This window comes from Eutrigla gurnardus, assembly GCF_963514095.1.
Source record: "Eutrigla gurnardus genome assembly, chromosome: 14".
In the NCBI taxonomy this organism is placed as follows: Eukaryota; Metazoa; Chordata; class Actinopteri; order Perciformes; family Triglidae; genus Eutrigla; species Eutrigla gurnardus.
Window position 1 is genome coordinate 11,695,055 of NC_139937.1, and position 19,550 is coordinate 11,714,604.

The window sequence follows — 19,550 nt, forward strand, 5'->3', positions numbered from 1 at the left end:
GTGTGTTGGTTGGTGTGTGTGTGTGTACGCATGAGACATAGGGTACTTGTGGATGTCAGTTTTTGTGAGTAAGGACTGTCATTTGTCTGAATTTGTATCAGTGTGTGTGTGTGTGTGTGTGTGTGTGTGTGTGTGTGTGTGTGTGTGTGTGTGTGTGTGTGTGTGTGCGCAGCCTGCGTTTTATCTCAACCTTATTAGGAATAGTAGCCTGGGTGTATTAGATAATCATATGGTGAATAGCTAATTGTAAATGTGTTATCATCACCATTTGTGTGCTCGTTCCATTTTTTTTACTTGTGCACGTTATTATTGTGCATCTCTGTGAATATTAACAGCCATTCGTGCGTGTGAGCAGACTGTGCCAGGTGCCTCCACAGGGCATTACCCATCTTGCACTCCGTGCCACTCTGAGAATAATCCAGAAAAAAAAAAGTGAGCGAGATGAGAATCTCACAACATGCCAGTCTGATTTGTACCCCTTGCTATCAAAGAATGCTAATTAAAATCATATTTTGCATATGTCTTGTCTTTCATGCACATATGCAAATTGCCCCAGTTGCCTTTCAGCACTCTGTAATTAGGTTTATGAAGGACAGCTGTAATACATAATTAACAGAAATGTTTGCAAGCTCCCCCCCCCCCCCCTCCCTCCACATCAAAACACGACTTAAACAAGCACGCGCAAAGTGTTCCAAGGCCGTGCTTTCCCCCCAAATATATTGATTAATTAGCTAACCCTCACCCCCCTCAGAAAGATCTTTTGTTTATTTATAAATGATGCCGTCATTCAGAGGCGCTTCCTTCCAGTGGACTGGGGAGATCAGCATTTTGATCTTGCCATTCTCCGTGATTGGAGTGTACAAGATTTAGTTGTACACTCGCTCCCAGTTTGACTCCAAGGCAGCGTTCTGGACGGGTGGATGGATTGAGTTAGAGAGGATGGAGGAAATGTAGAGTGATGATAGGGAGGCAAAATAGTGGAACATGTTTGCATATTTATATGGTGGTGTTAGTTAGTATTGGCCTCGGGGGCCACGATGACGGACAGGACTCGCGTGTGTGTGTGTGTCTGTGTGTGTGTGTGTGTGTGTGTGTGTGTGTGTGTGTGTGTGGGCGTCGGGGTAGAGCCGGGCAATAGCTGACATGGCGACATAAATAGTGAACTTATTATGCTTTTGCTTCATGAGACACTGACTCCTGAAGTTAGAAGGAAAGCTCTGGAAAGGCACAGCCGGGGCTTGCCAGAGAGAAAATAGAATAATGATCATGGAAGAAACAAAAGTGTAAACCTCCAGAGAAGGAGAAATGGGAGGAGCGAGGGGGGGAGGGCGGGTTGCAGTGACAGCGCCAACCACATGACTGTCGGTTCAACTCCCTCGGCCTCTTTCATGTAGCTCCATCCTCGGCTCTCAGATGTGGTCGTTGTCTCTCAGTTGCACAATAATGGGAAGTGATGGGTGCTAAATGAAAAGGCCAGGGGACGAAAACTCTGGTGAAGCAGCTTGGATGTCAGAGTAGTTAGTCCTGTCATCCGTTCATTATGTTTTCATATGCTGTTTAGGAGACACGGTAAACTCAGGGCCCTCGACAAAGTCAGGACGTTGCGGTCACCGTCGAGCCGCGGTGCCCCGGTGTTTTCGACTGCGTGTGCGTGCAGCCGTATCGACTGTAGATGCATGTGCGTTGGGATCCTCGCAAGTGTGCAGACCTACATATTTGTTTGACACGTTGATGCACAACATGTGGAAGCCTTTGCCGAGATTCTCACTCGCCTGTCTGACCAAAAAGGTGCTTGTGAAGCAAACGTTTCAACTTTGTAGTCCACTTGTGTTGTTTTTCATATACATTTATGTCTGTTTCGCCCTTCTGTCATCTATTAACAGAACAATAGATCTCCATCTCCACCAAAAAAACCTGTTTATGACCAATTATGTTTAAAACTCTGTCAGAAGGGGTTTACTGTAAAAAGAGAAGTCTTGGAATGTAAGAGAATGATGGCTTCGTGTTCTCATGCGATTGTTCAAAAGTGTCCATCACTGGAGAAAACCAGAGGACAAGCATCAGACAGTTGCTCTCATTCCTAAAGTGAACATTCATCTTTACGGGAAGAAAAATAAAGGAGTAACCAGAACAAAGACGCAACATCTTTTCTCGTTTACAGCTCAATCGGAGTCACTGACAAAAAAGATGTTTATATCCAGCTTTTGTCTTACTTTAAGAACTATAGTTCATTAATTTGAGTTCACATCATTACAGAAGGCTGTCTTTTCTCAATGTCACAAGAAGAATTTGTCAGGCTCACTGAAGTAATGCATTTATGGTTTGGATTTTCTTTAAATAAACAGTAGAAGAAAAAGAAGAAAAGTTGGAATGAACCCGCGCTGAGCAAAACTCTTGTGTGTTTTTGTAGATGGGCCTTCGTGATGAAGAAACACCTCAGCACCCACCTGCTGGGGAAACATGGAGTTGGACAGCGTAAAGAGAGGTAATTTAAACACCACACATCATAAACGGCACAACAAATCTCGTAAAAAGGTCAACTCTAGCACATTTACATTAATGAAAGAGAGAGTAGGATCCAGATATGTTTCGTTATCCTGGATTCTGGTATTTTAGCTTGTTTTCAGGAGACTAAAGTGGGAGACGCAGCAGGCAATTAATTCTAGATTTTGGAGGATGGTTCCTACAGCCTCTATGGAGATCTGCAAGCGTTTAAGCAAAAAAAAAAAATGGTCCCCACTAGTTACGGTAAATTTCAAGTTAAATATAACTTGAGATCCTCCCTTTCCCTAATGAGTTAAACGGCTTTCACTCATTCTGTCAGTCTCGCTCTCTTGCTTACATCTCTTTTTTTTTCTGTCAAACTTTATCTGGCTCCCTCCCTCATCTTACTTTCAGCTCTCCCTCTTGAATTAAGGATGAATGATGTTCCTTTTACCATTTTTGTCTGCGCATGTGAGTGTGTCTTTCCGTGTATGTGTAATGTCTCCCGCTTGGCCCTGTCTATCAGAGGCAGAGCCCTGCTGTCAGTGGATGTGCGTCGTGTGTACGTGTGTGTGTGTTTCTGTTTGTGTGTGTGTGTGAAAAAGAAAGATGAGGAGATGAAGTTGTGAAGCCCCCCCCCCCCCCCCAACCCCCACCCTGACAAGCCAAAACGAGACGTTAAACACCTCTCAATCTGTCAAGCGAGCTGCTAAAATAGAAACAGACCCGCTTTTTCATTACTCCCCAACCAAAATTGATACTTTTGACAACGTGTGGTATTAAATATGACAAGTGGCTTCAGATATGGAAGTAAGCAACCCGACCAGATGCCTCTCCATCTCTCTGACATTATCAACGGAATTCCTACTGTCAGCTGTTCATCTGGATTAGATGGAAGCGAATCCTCATATCCTCAACGGCTTCAAGCCTCCGTGTGAGCCGCCACCGTTTTTTTGTGATTGTAACTTGTATTGATCCAATGATAGCTGATACTTCATGCTCACAGTTACATATGTTCACATCGGACAAGCTGCCATTACATTTGAAAAACCTGCACAGTAGTAACACTGTAGATTCTACCAAGTTTCATGTTGAAACCACACTTATTGAGCTAAACTTTAACTTTGACAGCTGAAAGTAAAAATCCACAAATCTCTACTCCAATCACTTTTATTCATTTCCATTGCATCCTAACTTGCTTTATTAGTGGCACGCCTACAAAAGGGCCCCAATTCCACATAGGCACGTGTATGAGATGTGTATTATGTGATGCGTGCCATGTGATAACAATGCAAAACATCATGGATGGTGAAGGTTACACACCCAGAGACATTTCACACTAGAGCACTGAACACTGAATGACTTCCACATTAACACATTTCTGCTTTCACGGTCAACAAGAATGCGTTTGATTCTGCCGCCGCAGTAATGGTGGCGATGCTAGAAAGCAGCCGGAGTATTTGTTTTTTTATGTCCGTCGCACAAGTGGATCTTTGTGAATTTGGAAATGCGGCCAAAGCCAACAAAAGCACTGATTTTAGGTTAAAGAACGTGTAGTTTTACAAGGACAGCACTCGGATTCAGTGGACTGGCTGGTATCTCTTAATGCATCAACTTTTCACTATGGAGGACCTTTTGTTCTCATTTTTCAGACACAAGGATACTGGGCATGAATGAAGCTGTAATGTGTGTTACCACATCGTGTTAGCTCAGTGTGTGCATTTTTGCCACTCTACAAAACCATTAAGAATTATCAAGCAGCAGGTAGCCCCCCCCCCCCCCCCCCCCCCCCCATCAAGTCCTACAATCAGAGTTTCAATCGGAAATATTTAACCCCCAAAAATGTTCTTTCTTTTTCAAAGACATTCTTTTTCAAAGAGCTTGATTTTGCTTTGGAGGACTTCTTTATCAGTTGCTTGATACATAAAATCAACAGAGAAAATGTATGACATAGTATTCACGTGTAACAGCATATTTTGTTAATACAGCCGTGTAACAATTATTATCAAGTTGACCCTTGGTGACCATTGGACATTCCAGCAAGACAATGATCTCAATCACACCTCCAAGTTGACCAAAGCTTGGTTAAGAAATAGATCCTGGAGTGGCCTTCTCAATCATTGAATTTAAATCCTATTGAAAATCTTTGGTGGGATTTAAAGAAGGCAGTTGCAGCAATGAAGCAGTCAAACATCAATGAGCGAGAGGCTTTTGTAAGAGAAGCTTGTCAGCACCTACTGAAAACACTTATTGGAAGATATGAAGGCTAAATACTGAAGCCGGGGGTTGGATCATAATGCACATGCATATTTGTGAAGAAGGGTTTAATTTTTCCATTTCCGTTTGAACTCAAAGCAAAGTCAATTTAATTATCTCAAAATGACTCAAATATGTATCAATAACTATTTTTCCGTTGTTTAATAAGGTTTTTGGTCATATATTATCATTAATCTTGATTCACATCATTATAATCTCTTTTGAGGTGAGGGGTTTGAATGTTTCTGATTTCAACTGTATAAGTTAAGTTACACACCCATGTTAACTTGCATACAGTTATGTTCATACGCATAAAAACACACTGTACACGCCCACCCGTCATCAGAAAGATCACTGTCAACCCATGTTTTCTCTCATTCAATTTACCGCACTCATTCATGCGCACTTAAACACGTGCTTAGTGTACACGCACGCACACACACACTCCCTTGCATGTGCACTTAGAGGGAGGACGGCCACAAGGTTTGTTCTATTTAAACCTGTAAAACACGGTGTCATCATTTTTCTGACAGTCCTGCAGACAGAATTTATCTCATCATTAATTAACCATCATATTTCCAACACAGTGCAGCTTAATTAGCACAAGGTCATTGGGGAGGGCTTATTAAGTGGAACAAATTTGGGCAAGTGTAAGAGAGGAGGAGAGGACAGAGGAGGGAATAAAGGACGAGACGGGGAGGAAAGAGAGTGAGGCGGGATGACGGAGAGATAGGGGGGGAGATGAAAGGGAGAAAGGAGGAAAGAAATGGAGGAGGAAAAGAAGGGTGTGTGTGTGTGTGTGTGTGTGTGTGTGTGTGTGTGTGTGTGTGTGTGTGTGTGTGTGTGTGTGTGTGTGTGTGTGTGTGTGTGTGTGTGAGGCTGGTTTGGTCCGACATGACAGTGCTGGCTCGGTGATTGATAACTGCACCGGTTTTGAAAGCCCAGACCTGGAGACTAGGACGGTAGCTGAGGGATAAAGAGAGACAGGGAGAGGGAAAGGATGGGGAAATGTGTGTAGGGGGGGTATCTGAACCAGCAACTGGGGACCAGTGGGGGGGGGGGCGGGTTGTTGAGAGGGGTGGGGGGGTTGCTGGGGGGAGCCAATTGCAAACATATGCTGGCTGGCAGGCGGTGGAGAGATGGATTGCAGTGGGACAGTGTCAGAGAGGCAGTTTCATCACCATCTCTACGGCCCCGTTCACCTGATATTTTTAGAACACTGGGGAGATCTGTTAGTCAAAGGAAGAGAGGAGGAGGAGGAGGAGCAGGAGGAGGAAGAGACCTGACTCGCCGTAGATAATGCCAGGCTCCACTTAGCCAAATCCGTCAGGGGCCTCAAACGCCAAGTTATTTTGGATGGGTATCCGTGAGGGGGATAGAGTCCCACCGATTTGGGTGCTTGACAGTGCTGACAATTTTTAAATATCGCCGTTCTATTTTATCAGACTGAACTTTATTGATCCATGTGGGAGGTAATCTGTCCCCACTCGGCTTTTCCTAAGCAGTAAGGGACATTGAGCAGCCTTCGCTGACCACCCAGGGACTAAAGCAAGAGGAAGCAGTAATACGGGGTTAGCAGAAAAAAATTGCAGAGCAAAAACACACAAAAAAAAGATTCAGCTGAGCAGTCGATACACACTGCAGCGGTGAAAGCCAGATGAAGCACTTCCTTTTTGGTTTCAAAACTCAAAACGTTCTAGTCGTGTGGAATCTCCTTTCAGCTTAATGTGTTGAGGCAGATCCACAAAAACACAGGAAGGCCAAGTTAAAAACACATTTATTATCACATTAAGAAGAATATGTTTTGTCCACACCTTTTCATGTAATCTAATCCCAGTGTCTCATTACAGTCAGGCCCCACCAATGACTGTAGTCGCCAATGGTGGTCAACAAGGCTAATATTAGCTCCACGTATCGCTCTAACCCCAGTGGGGAGGAAGAGGAATCGGAGGGGAGGATGGGTGAGATGACAGGCTCCAACTATCTGACAGGTTCAGGGTGAGAGAGAGAGAGAGCTGAACTGTTATAAAGTGACACAACTGGGTCTTCGTCTCAGTCACACCACTACTCCTCACTGCAGGCGCCGAGCGGAGACGAGGGCTTTTTGTCCCTTTGTCTGCCCGTATGTGTGCTTTCTCTTCGCCGTATACTTACCACACGTCCTCACAAGTTTACATAAAAAATATATATTTTTGTATCGTAACATTTTTGCATTACAGCTCAGAATTATAACGACAAGTTGTCACTTTTGTTATCGCCCGCTTGTAATGTCACACAGAGTTGAATTATCCTTATTCCTCAGTGCGTTTTCATCTGAATATATAATCTCCCTTATTTAGTTAATGGATGCGCGGTCTGAGCCGGCCTAGAGGGAAAACGCTTGTATCGTCTCCAGAATCTCTAAAAGTATTCCCACTAGTTTGATTTTATTGATCGCCATTGAGTGTCGCACATCAGAAATGCTTTATCCTGCTCATTCACAGGAGAACGAAAGAGGCATCTTGACTGTGAAACAAAAATAGAGGATATGACCATCAGTTATGAATGTGTGGAAACGTGGAATAAATTGTGTATCGCTTCTTTGGAGTAACAATCCAAACGCTGTTCTTATATGAATTAAACTGACTTAATTGAAATGAAGTTGGCACATGCATTTTGACCTTGGTGTGCGTCTCAGTTTGTGACGGTGAGTCTGCAGGCACCTAAACCAACACTTCAATAACAAGGGAGTGGCTTGAGAGCATGATTGACAGCAGCGACCTTGCCTCAATTGCTTGTAATTAGTTCTTTAAAAACAGGGCGCCAAAAGACAACTGACCTGTCTCACATACCTGTTTTCATAGGTAATTGTTAAAACGCCTGCCATTTTCACGCTTGTAATAATAAACTCCTTGAACTAATACACTCATCACTCTTGAAACAGGAGTGCTGACAACCCAGAAGAAAGATATATTTGTTTAAGTAGGGGGGGGGAGGCATGATACGAGCGGCTGGAGAGAATGTTTTCAGTGTTTTGGAGTCTTCTAATTGCTCAAATCTGCTCACAGTTTTGCTCAAGTGCAGCATTACTGTATGTCTAAGCGAGGTAAGTGGGTGCTAAAATCCCTTCGGAAGAAAACCAGGTGAAAAGGCATGAATACAGATCCAGAAATAGCTAGCATGGTGCATGCAGCGCAGGTGTGATGACTCACAAAATGAAGGCAGGGATAGTCGGAGCATCCTTTATTACATATTACTGGAGTGAGAAGAGAGAATGACTGGAAGGAGATACTCATTTTGGATCGAAATAGTAAACGCACGTAAATGTCTTCTCTATTTATTGAAATCTGCAGTAAATGTCGATCAAATCGGATATGATTTCATTTAAAAACACATCAGTAGACCAATATATGTCGTTGGGGTCGGTCACGTTGCTTTGCCAGGGGCCGAGCTCGGCCGAGCTGGGCATCTGGCTTTGCGGCGCCGGGTTCTGGGCTTGCAGCCGCGTCCCAGCATGCCGAGCAGCGCGGCCATATTGCCCCGGCACTGAGGGCCGGGACCATCCAGGCTTGCCTGGTGGAGCCGGGGCGGAAGAGCCCTGCCTAGAGCCAGCATGGTGGCAATATGGAGCACACGGAGCAGGCAGGGGTCAAGTCCCACAGAAAACCACAAGCCTGTGTGTGTGTGTGTGTGTGTGTGTGTGTGTGTGTGTGTGTGTGTGTGTGTGTGTGTGTGTGTGTGTGTGTGCGTGTGCGTGTGCGTGTGTGTGTGTGCGTGTGCGTGTGCGTGCGTGTGTAAAAAGGAAAAGAGAGAGAGTTAGCGGTGTGATATGGAGATAAAGAGTAAAGACAACCCCTAATTCATTAGAATAAATCCTTTCCCTTAATTATTGATAATGAATCTGCTCTTTAATCTTTCTCTTTCTTCCTTCCCTTATCTGCCTGTGTCAGCACTTTGTCTCTCTGGCTTGGTGTTGGGTGGTAAGGCCTGCTTTTCAGCCACCCAAGGGCGGCAGTCAATAACATCCCGCTCTGCCGCTACTGTAAGCATGGATGTGATTAGCAGAACAGAAAAAGCAGCAGGGAAATATTAACTTGAAAGCAGGCGAGGATAGTTGGGATATTAAGCTTAATCGTGGCAAAAGTGAAAGGAAATCATCTTTTTTTTCTTCTTGTTTTTATCCACAAAAACTTCACTGAAGCAGAATCCCTACAACACACCAGTGATCAGTGCCGCGTAGTCATCGCAGTGCAACGTCAGCGGACAGATTCGGTGCGCTTGCACTCATGAAGCGCCATTTCCCAGAGGTCCCTGCAGCACACGTAGCACGGTACTGGCAAAGGCCTCAGCGACCCCTAGCTCACCTTTGTGTTTGCTGGCTCCTTGTTTGAACAGGAGCCAGCGGACAGCGCCTCACTGTTTACCCTACTCAATATTTCATGGAGAATGAACACTCCCCAGAATGAGGGATCGTGTTAATATTGCTGTAAAAAAATTAAGCGATAATTAAAATTTGTTAGTTTAAAAGCCATTGCAGTCTATAAAAGTTTGATTACTGGAAAATTAGGTGCATTAAGTTTTTATGGGTTGGCCTGTGCTATCGCTTGGGAACGGTTTTTATGCACTTGTCATGGGCATATGGTGCAGAATTGTGGGAGTGTGTGTTTGCGGGTGGTGTGGACGGGGGGGAGGCATGTTGGTTCTCTGAAAAGCTGACACATTTTAATGCTGAAATCTCTCCCTCTGTGGTCCGACTCATCATTAGTTAAAGCTAAGGACTACCGCAGCCCCGTAGCAGCAACTGTGTGACAATGCCAATTATACATCTGAGCTTGTGTCTTGGAGGGATGAGGTCAGAGGTCACGTATACCGTCGCTCCTTTATGGCCACTGATGTCATCAGCGATCCTGTCGATGTATTGTTGTTGGACACGCCAGCATCCACATCCTTGTTGCAGGGTGCAGCAGGGTCCTATTGGCTCCTATTACTAATAGTAATGTTAGCGAGCGGTCGACAGCTCGTCCCAGAGTTGGAAGCCACTCATCATGTCAGAGCAACGTGACCTCGTGGAATAAATCTGCAGCCGGAGTTTGTCTCCTCGTAACGGCGTCTACCTCATCTCGCCAGTGCCGCTCCAACAGTCCCTCCAGCTTTTTGAAGTTGTTCTTTCCCCCCCCTTCGAATGATGTCACCCAGCGCCGAAACCCAAGTGACATTACTCAACCAGAAGAGAACGGAGAACGCACACAGTTCACCTTCATATTCATTTCACATCCTGTGACACGAAACCAGGCAGTTACACAGTGACACGATTGTGCGGCGAGCTGTTGACAGTGGTTGGCCATTATGCACAGTGGGACTGTGGAAAAACTGGGCTGGTGCCAGCCTGTTTTTCTTTTCTATTGAAACATCAGACTGTCATGGCAGAAATGGATGTTGCCAGGCATCACTAATGAGCCAATTAATCAATGAATTAGCTGAGCAGCGATTAAATTAATGCGAGCTGGACGGGCGAGCGGCAGTCATGGATATATCCTGGGGAAGGTTATTAACACACAGGAGGAGGAACAGGCAGCGATCAACAAGGCCACTATTAAGTTGGAAAACTTCCTGAACTTTCTCTTCTTGCAGCTAAATTTAGAACAGCGTAATTTGTTTTATTTTGTGTGGACTAGAAAAATATGATCATATTTTCCCATGTGGCTACACACCACGTATGCATCGCCTATATATGCTGTGGAATTCAAAAGATTGAGATGTTGTTATCTCTTCTTTTTTTTTCAGTGATTTCTGCAAGTCTTTAAGTACCATCTTCTGAAACAAATACATACAAATTCGCACCATATATTTATAGTTTCAAAGATGCACAGTGCAACATAATACTCACGTGTCACCACATAAGTGAGTTAACAAATAATATTCACAGCCCAAATAGAAAATCTTCCTTATTACAGTTAAAACAGTTCTATTTTTAAGATTATATTGAATTCATATTCATTATTATTGTATTTATTTATTTAAGTATTAAGTATTTAAAAGGATTGTAAAAAAAATAGTATAAATCTTATAAACATCTCCTGTGTTTGCTGTGTGTGACTGGCTGATCCAACATGAATTCCATCACGGCAACTCATAATGTGACTCAGTAGCCTGTTTGGCCCCCATGCGCCTGCATGCCCACGCTCCCCCCGAAAACCTCTGGGCTCCTGATGAGTCGGAGGATGTTGTTCTGGGGGATCGCCTCCCATACCTGGACCAGGGCATCAGGGAACTCCTAGACAGTCAGTGGTGGTACTTGGCGGCATCGGATGCACCGATACATTGGGGAGGGCCCGTCAATGGCATCAATGCCTTCGTCATCCAGGAGCTGCCTACGCGCTCTGGCCACGAGGCCGGGCTAGTCCTGCACCAGGAGGAAACCAGGTCCCACTACACCAGCATAAGGTCTGACAATTGAGAGCTGCCACTTCTGGTGTTCTCTGGCGAATGCCAGTCGAGCTGCACGGTGCTGGACTTTGCAACTAGATAATGTTAGGACCTCATGCCACCCTCATGTGCTGGGAGACCCAGTGACCCTTCTTGTGACCTCACTTATGGATGTGACATCCTGGAGGAGCTGGACTACCTGTGGACCTGATTGGGCTGCAAGTAGACTAGACAAGAGTAGAATCAGTCAGGAAGGAGAACTAGAGAGCAACGCACCACATCAAAAGCATTTTGGGGGTTGTCTTGTTTTTGCCTCCATTGCACCTGTTGTCACTGTTGCCATAACCACTTGTGCTTCCTAAATGGACAGATTGATATCCCTGAAGTTTAACTGACTTGCTGTAATACAGGGATGATTAAGTGTTTCCTTCATTTTTTGGAGCAGTGTACTATGAAATGAGACGGGCTCCATAGTGCCCCCCTAAGAAAACCTGCTAGTACTCATACCTCACTGATAAACCCTCTGCTCTTGTATCTTATTGCCAACAATCAACAGCTTTACATGTGATTTCCACACCCTCTGGTATCTGATGTGCCTTTGCAGGTTGTGTGGGTGTAGTTTCGTGTGTTGGACATCGTATGAGGCTGATCTATCATAGTTTAGGACAGCAGCTCTGAGAGTGGGGTCGGGGGCCTGCACAGCGGACAGTCTTTAGGAGGCCGTAGGGGTCCTTCAGGGGCAATGAGGACCAGTCTTGGTTCACTGCAGCATAATTCACTGGAAATTACTCCATTTAGAGAACATAAAAATGACTACTGCAGTTTTAGGACTCCCACCATCATCTACCCATGTAGAGTGAAGCTGGTTCTACAATTCATCACTAAATCAACGATAAAAATCTTCCCTTAAAGAGCAGAAGGTCTAAAAGTTATGTAGTACACTGAGGGTCTGTGAGGCCTCATCAGGTCTACATGATATCCGGAGTATTTATTTATTTGGCTGTGTGTTTTAGGGATGGGAGGACGATGGATCGCGTGGATTGCGATAAAAACATTCACAATAAGTTGCTAGTGAATTTCCATTATTGGGCATGGTAGAGCTGAAAAATAGAGACTTATTTGAAAAAATATAGGATACAAAAATATGTTTAAAAAAATTCAGGGAGACTTTATTTGATTATTTTTCACGAAAAAATGTTTCTCATCAGTGATGTAATGAAAATAATTGTACCAGTATGTTTTAGTGCCATTTTAAGATAAGCATATTTTTATGATTATTGGGATAATATCATAAATCACAATTTTTTTTTTACCAGCATTATCGTGACTTGACATTTTCATGTTGAATAGTGTATTTACGACCAAACACAGCAGAGCTCATCATGATCAGCTGTGTGTGGGCCGAAGGTCCAGGACTGTACCACATCATCTCCCCGTGTCCAAAGTCTCCAGCCACCCCCCCAGAAAAGGGGTGGGGGAGTGGGTGGCGGCTTTCGGGGGTGGGAGGGGGGCTCCCTTGATTATGTGACATCCTCCGGAAGACCGCTGGAGTTGTTTCCTCCATTACTTAGAGAGGGAAAAAAAGGGGCCTTTTCACTATTGAGACTGTCACTCTCAATTTGGGCTTACGGTAAGCATGCACAAGGCCTCCTGGATATTCCCCCCCACCTGCTCTCACCCCCCCACCCCACCCCTCCCACACACACCCACGCCATCCCAACCTCCCCTCCCCCTGCAGCGGATCGCCGTGGTGACAGTTTGATTAGATCATCAATCGTGGCCGTTAACAGCGGTTTTCCTGAGCACCTGGACCGGCAGGTCACAGCTGGCTCTGAGCTACCGCTGTCCCCCTGACCCAGAGCTGTGTGTGTGTGTGTGTGTGTGTGTGTGTGTGTGTGTGCACATGCAGTCCAATTGTTTTTAGGTTAGGAAGCTCTTTGTAGTGTATTTGTGAACTTTCAAGTATGTGTATCTGTGTGTTGCTGAGTGCTGATGGTGTGTTTGTCTGCACATGTCCGTGTCTGTGTGCAAGTCATGTTGTTTTTGTGCATTTGTAAGGGCGTGTGCGTGACGTTGTGATGACCCGAGTGCAGCGCCCAGCTTTTATTTGGATGTCCAGTTTCAGTTCAGTACAAATGAGGAATGCGTTTTCCTCAGGGGGCCTTTAGACGCACATTGTTATTTTCTGATGTTTTTTCTTGACTGACCCGCGAGGTCGAAACACTAATGAACGTTTTAATTCTTTACATGAGTTATGATGAGGGACTACATTGTAGAGAACGAGAGCGACAACAGGTGATAAGATAAATATGTATGCATGCAGAGAGACTGCTGGAAGAAGAAAATTAGTAATACAGTAGAAACGGAGGACACATCTGTATCTGGGCATTCTCTACCAGATACTTCCCAGAGTGTATTGTTCTGTGTTTGCAGATCTCACAGATAGCACGGTGCAGCAGTAACGGCTATTCATCTGTTACACCCACACACACACACACACACTTTACCGTAGCCAAGACCCCGCACACTTCACGAACACACACATACATAAATTCACCTGCTTCCCCGCGTTGACTTCGGCGGCTGTATCAGGTTCCTCGTCGTTCTGGTAAAGCAGTTAAATTTATGGGCTAACAATAATGGGACAAAGTGTGTGTCTTATTGCGATTCCTCAGGTATTCCATGATTAAATAAACGTCTCCGGTCTTTTCATAAAGCTTGTTTATGGCAGCGTGGCACCATATGCTACTGTTTCCACCCCACCCACCCATCTCTTCCTCTTTCTCTCTCTCTCTCTCTGTTTAATTCCCTCTCCTTCTCTTTGTCTCTCTCTCTCCGTTTCTCTCTATGCTTCATACGCTGCCCGACCAGATGCATGCTCGCCATTATTCTGTGGTGGAGAAGCTAAAGTTGTGAATTAACATGTAGAAGCCATTATGGAGTGATGATGATATCCATCTGCGCCGTTCATAGGTGCTACTTAGTAAATTGTCTGCGCTGTAATGGCACAACGGTAACAATATGATTGTGTTTTATCTGTTTCCGTCTTTTCTGTTAAGTAGACACTGTGTGACTTATTTGCTGGATGCTGCTGAGTATTGGGTTTGTCGCAGCCCTGGGGTTCCGCTAAAGTCTTGGAAATGTATTTTTAATAATTCGGGCTTCAAACTTATGAACCATTAAATATGCTTGAAATTGTCCCATTTGTCATATTATTGAATTTTTTTATTGATTAGCAGCTTGTCACCCTGTCATCTTGTCATGTTACACTTTTGTCGCGCTCATTGACAACATCTATAATTCATCTGCCTTTTCTCTTAAAACACAAACACAATTCAAGTAAAACCAAACAGCAATCCCATTCAATCCGAATTGAGCGACAGCGGCTGTTTGTCTTTGCTCTTAAGGCGAGACGGCGTGTCGAATGTAGCAGATCATTCAATAAAATGTTCAAATGCCGAGTGTGAAGATTGTGAATTGATCACGTCATTAGAATCGTTCACAGTGGGACACTCATGGACCTGGTGCTCATAGTGTGTGTTCTTCTGGAGAGGCCGTGACACTCCGGTCCTCTGTGGCTGGATAGTTTGACTACGCAAACACAGGCAAAGCAGAGAAAGTTTGGGCTGCTAATTAATTCTCTCTAAAGCAGTGTTCGAGTGTGTGTGTGTGTGTGTGTGTGTGTGTGTGTGTGTGTGTGTGTGTGTGTGTGTGTGTGTCAGGTTATTGGGTTGCTACAAAACAAATTCCGAAAAGCAATTAACTTCTCCAGCCAGGACATGGCAGTAAACACGTGTGATTGTTCACTATATTGTCTTGTTTGGCTCCCAGAGTTGCGTCGTGCTGGAAGTCCAGAGACAGAGAGACTGACTTTGTGTACTCTGGACTTTTGTTGTGATTATTAATGGCCCTTTCACATTAACCTCATCGTGCTAATATGCTCGACAATGGCCCAAATCACCTGAGCGATGAGGACGATGGAAGTCCACCGGCCCCCCCCCTACACCCCCCCCCGTCCAGCCAACACTGTACAGCTACCCCCGCTACCCCCCCCCCCCCCTACCCAATGACCAAGATTAATGAAACCTCCGCTGTTTTTAATTAGCACGGCCGCAGTCATCAATTACGTCTGCCCCACCCCAAATACAAATATTGTTATATTTGGGGGGGAAAAAATCTTGATTTATTTCATTGTGGTGGCCGGAGGAGTGAGATGAATGGCCTCCCATCATGGTCATTTGCAGGGATGAGGAGGAGGAGAAGAGAAGGGAGAGTGGGTGGGTTGGGTAATAAGATCAGCTGTGGGGGGGGGGGGGGGGGGGGGGGGGACTTCTTACAGTACAGTAAAGGACATGGACAGGGCCAGCCAGGGAAAGCCAAGTCCACAGGGAAAGACCAGCCTGGTTCTCCGTGTCCCTGTGCTTGGATCTGACTCCGACTGTCCAGGAACTTAATTAGACTTTGGTTAAACCCCCAGAGCTGCACTGATACCACTTTTCTCCAGCCGATATAAGTAGCTGGAGATTGTATCGTCAAGTAGCAGTCAAAGTGCTACTTATTCATGCCACATATTATCGGCCCGTTGCAAAACGTTTGCAAGAACCAGTGCAATCTTCTCTGTTTATTGGATTTTTTTCACTCTTCAACATGTACTACGCCATAATAATAAACACACATACATGATAAACAGTAAGCCGTAATAATGACCGGTGTGCTGTCAGACAGAGGACGTCACATTTTGGCACCGCGTGATGGTTTATAACCGTTTGTCAGCCAGCACATAAAAGTTTCTCAGTTTGTCTCTATCACTAACTTTACTTCTGTTGCTGTCTGGAGGCCCTTTTCACACCTCCTCATCACTTCCAACACATTTTTATTGCTCTAGCACACTTTGCATGTCGCCTGCACCATGCTTCTACAAGTGTTTTATTAAGTTCCAACACTGAAATCTGCCCCTTGAAACACTCATATTGCTCTCTAAACACCCTATATTGGCTTCGCTGTTCGTCACTTGTTTGTTAATCAGATTGTAACTTTTTTTTTTTTCCTTTTCTGATGTCTGATTCAGAGATTTTGGCGAGTATCGTGCCAAGTATTGGATGCGAGTGTCTGTTTAGCTGGATCATTACGAGTCCCAAAGGGCGATCTCGTGTTGCTGTTGCTGTTATTGTCTCTTGAACAAAGAGAATTAGTGTGTCAGAACATGAGGCTGTTGAGTCAGTTTTGATGTGCGTCGGCAGGCAGGGTGGGTGTTCCCGACTCCATGGGCGTTACGCCCCGCTAATACACCGAGCAAAGGCTCTTAATCCGTATAGATAGGTGTTAAAAATGAGACGGCATAAGCAAGATACTGTGCTATGACTTAATGTGTTCGTCCTTGGAAATAAGAAACAGGACCTGTGCCAGACGCCTTTCTCTCCACAAGCTCCGATTCAGAGGTTTGTCTGTTGTTGGTGAACGCAGACTGGACTCGTGTAGTTAAATCCTGCCGCCCAGCTTGTTCCTGTTTCTTTCCGAGAGAAAGAGTGCAGACACGGTTTTTGTGTTGAATCTCTTTTTTTTCCCTCCACATCTTCACATTTCACTTTCCGTTAAGGGGCTTTGTGTCTCTGCTGGCTCTCGCTCAAGTCTAGACTCGCTCTTTCTTATATTAACATTCTTACATAAATTGAGTTATGAAGAAAAATAAACTCTTTCTCTAAATCACTTATTTAAAGAAGGCGGGGGGAGGGGGGGGGCAAAGTATAGTTGACTCGTTCATAAATGATTAGCCTCGTGCAGCTCCTTTCTGCAGTTCCTCACATTTGCTAATATCTGACTAGGATGCGCCGTAACAATAATGCAAGAATGCCGCTTTATGACTTGAAGATGTGCACAAATCATTTCTGTGGTTTGGGAGTTTGCGCTGCGGTGAGCCACCAGCCTATTTCACTTGTGCTGGCCACACACACACACACACACACACACACACACACACACACTGATTTTATATCCTTACTGCCACGGCCACCGCCTGCCCACTGACTCCAGAGAGAAGGGTGGGAAACATCTTGAATATTTTATGAAGCTCGGGAACCCCACCTCTGTCTTCCCCACCCAGCAAACAACCACCACCGTGTCCAGCAGTGCACACACACACACACACACACACACACACACACACACACACACACACACACACTCACCAGCAGAAAACAGAAATAATGTTTTAAATGCAATCATTGTCAGGCCCAAACAATGTCATTTATCAAGGGAGCATTTGGGACTGTATAATAAGTTTCACATTATTAATACAATTTTTCATCCTCTGTCAAGCCTATCTGATTTATGGCACGCATGTGATCTAAGGTGATCATTGAATTACAATTCCAGTAATAAGAGGGAGAATGGACCTGGTCTTTTACTTCTGCCCAGTGGAGCACACACACACACACACACACACACACACACACACACACACACACACACACACACACACAATCCTGGATAAACAGCCTCTGGTTGCAACATCTAGCAATTACACACAACATACAACAATAGTCGCAACAGCCCCATCTATGTTATAACTTTTACTGGTCACACCATGGAGCAAATTTGCTAAATGTGTTAGTTTCCTAATCCCAGTGAGAGAAAGAGGAGGGGTGGGGGGGGGGGACAAATGGCCTCTGTTAATTAGATAAGGGACAAAGCTCATTATTTTAAAATGATATGGCGGCCCAGAGAGTAAATATGAGTGGCCTGTTAGGGGCTCGGTAATGGGACGGGAATGCACGTCGTTACAGGGTCGAATGATTTACAGCTAGGTGCTCTCTGATGTATAGACTGTACCTTTTATTAAGTGGCTGTCGTTACGGTCTCTGGCTCAGTCATTTCCCTTTGTGTCTAATCAAAATCCATATCCAGACACCCCACCATCCAGACCCAGCCGCTCCAGACGGGGGGAAGAAACTACGGCAACGTCGGCGTCCCCGCCGCACGGCCACGGTCTCCAGCCCCCTCCGGCTTCAGTTCACACCCAGCAAAAGCTGTAGCACGGTGCAGATATTATAATCCAACAAACAACAAATAAACAGTGTGAAATTCTCTTGAGGTAATTGTGAAACAAAGACAGACTCCTATCATAACATTTGGATCCAGTTTGAACGAGTATTTGCACTATTAGCAGTCATGCTTTGGCTTTATTAGATCAGCTTGTTGTTGAGGGCCCGGTGATCGGCGTCGTACATCATCCTGTTTGATTTCTGTCGCGAGCGAATTTGGGGAAGCTGCTAATTGGATTGCGGGAGTCTAGCCCTGGTTAAAGATGGTAAACAGCAGAGCCAACGTGTCCCCCAACTCTCAGCCTACAGGCTTCGCAAACGCCGGCTTTCCTCCGGATCGCCACAATTTATGACACATCTTCTCTGTATTCTTAAGATAATTAGGTTTATCACCCATTTTTTCTCCCTCTCAGCCCCCCTTTCTTCCCTTTTGTGTACCTGAGAGCGCACAATCGCGGCGTAAAAACATAAATATTTCCGCAGCACAGCAGCGCTGGCAGGTGAGCCTAATGAAATTCTAGGAGTGTAATTTGATTTACGAGGTGCTAATGCGGCCTGATATTAGAGAGAAAAAGCTCTGATATGGCTGCCTTGTGCTGTATTTAAGGCCTATCAGAAGCCTGATAAAGAGCATCCTGTCCTCAGCACTGCGGCTGAGTTATTGTTGCAGATATTCATATTGATAGTAATTCTTCCCGACGCAATTTAGTGCCGGCAATATATAAATATGGAGATAATAGTTAATTTTGGTGGCTGCTCAGATTGCGATGCTTTAAATTCAAGACTTACAAAAAAAAAAAAAAAAAACTTTGAGCGGTGAAGCATCTGGACACTTTTTAAAGTGCCGTTTAAAGGATGGTTGGGGCGGCGGGGGGGTTTGGAAAGAGGCCTTTGACCGAACTATGTCACACAAATCAGATTTCCAGTACTTTTCAGCGGCTGCTAATTTCAGCACGAAGCTTTTTGGAGATCTTGATTTGCAGTTTTTTTTGGGGGGTTGAAACATTTAGATTAATAGTCTGATATGCGTAAAACCTATTAAGCTTTTAAATTAACTGAGTCTGGAAACAAGACATCACACCAGTATACGCGTACACTCGGAGAAAGAGATCATTTTGTTCAGAATCTTTTTCTTTCATTCTCTTGCAAAAAAAAAGAAAAAGAAAAGAAAAGACATGACTTCTCGTTAATAATGTTGCGTTTGTGAGTGTGCACAAAACGCACGTCTGTATGAGTGTGTGTGCACTTCGCAGGCTCAAATTTAGGTCTGTGTGTTTCAGAGTGTGTTTGGGACTATTGAGCTATGGCTCATAATAAAAACAGGCAATAACGGGGCCACCACAGAGGGACCTGGCCTTTGTGCCT

The 19,550-nt window shown here is 44.7% G+C and overlaps 1 protein-coding gene across 1 annotated transcript in view; it reads left to right on the forward strand.

The window, feature by feature from the left end:
* Nucleotides 1-19,550, forward strand: part of znf407 (zinc finger protein 407) — a 136,131-nt gene that overhangs the window by 59,709 nt on the left and 56,872 nt on the right. The window contains exon 5 of the mRNA XM_084026973.1: nt 2,411-2,485. Within this exon, the coding sequence (XP_083883099.1) occupies nt 2,411-2,485 (75 nt within the window). The remainder of the gene's footprint in view (nt 1-2,410; nt 2,486-19,550) is intronic.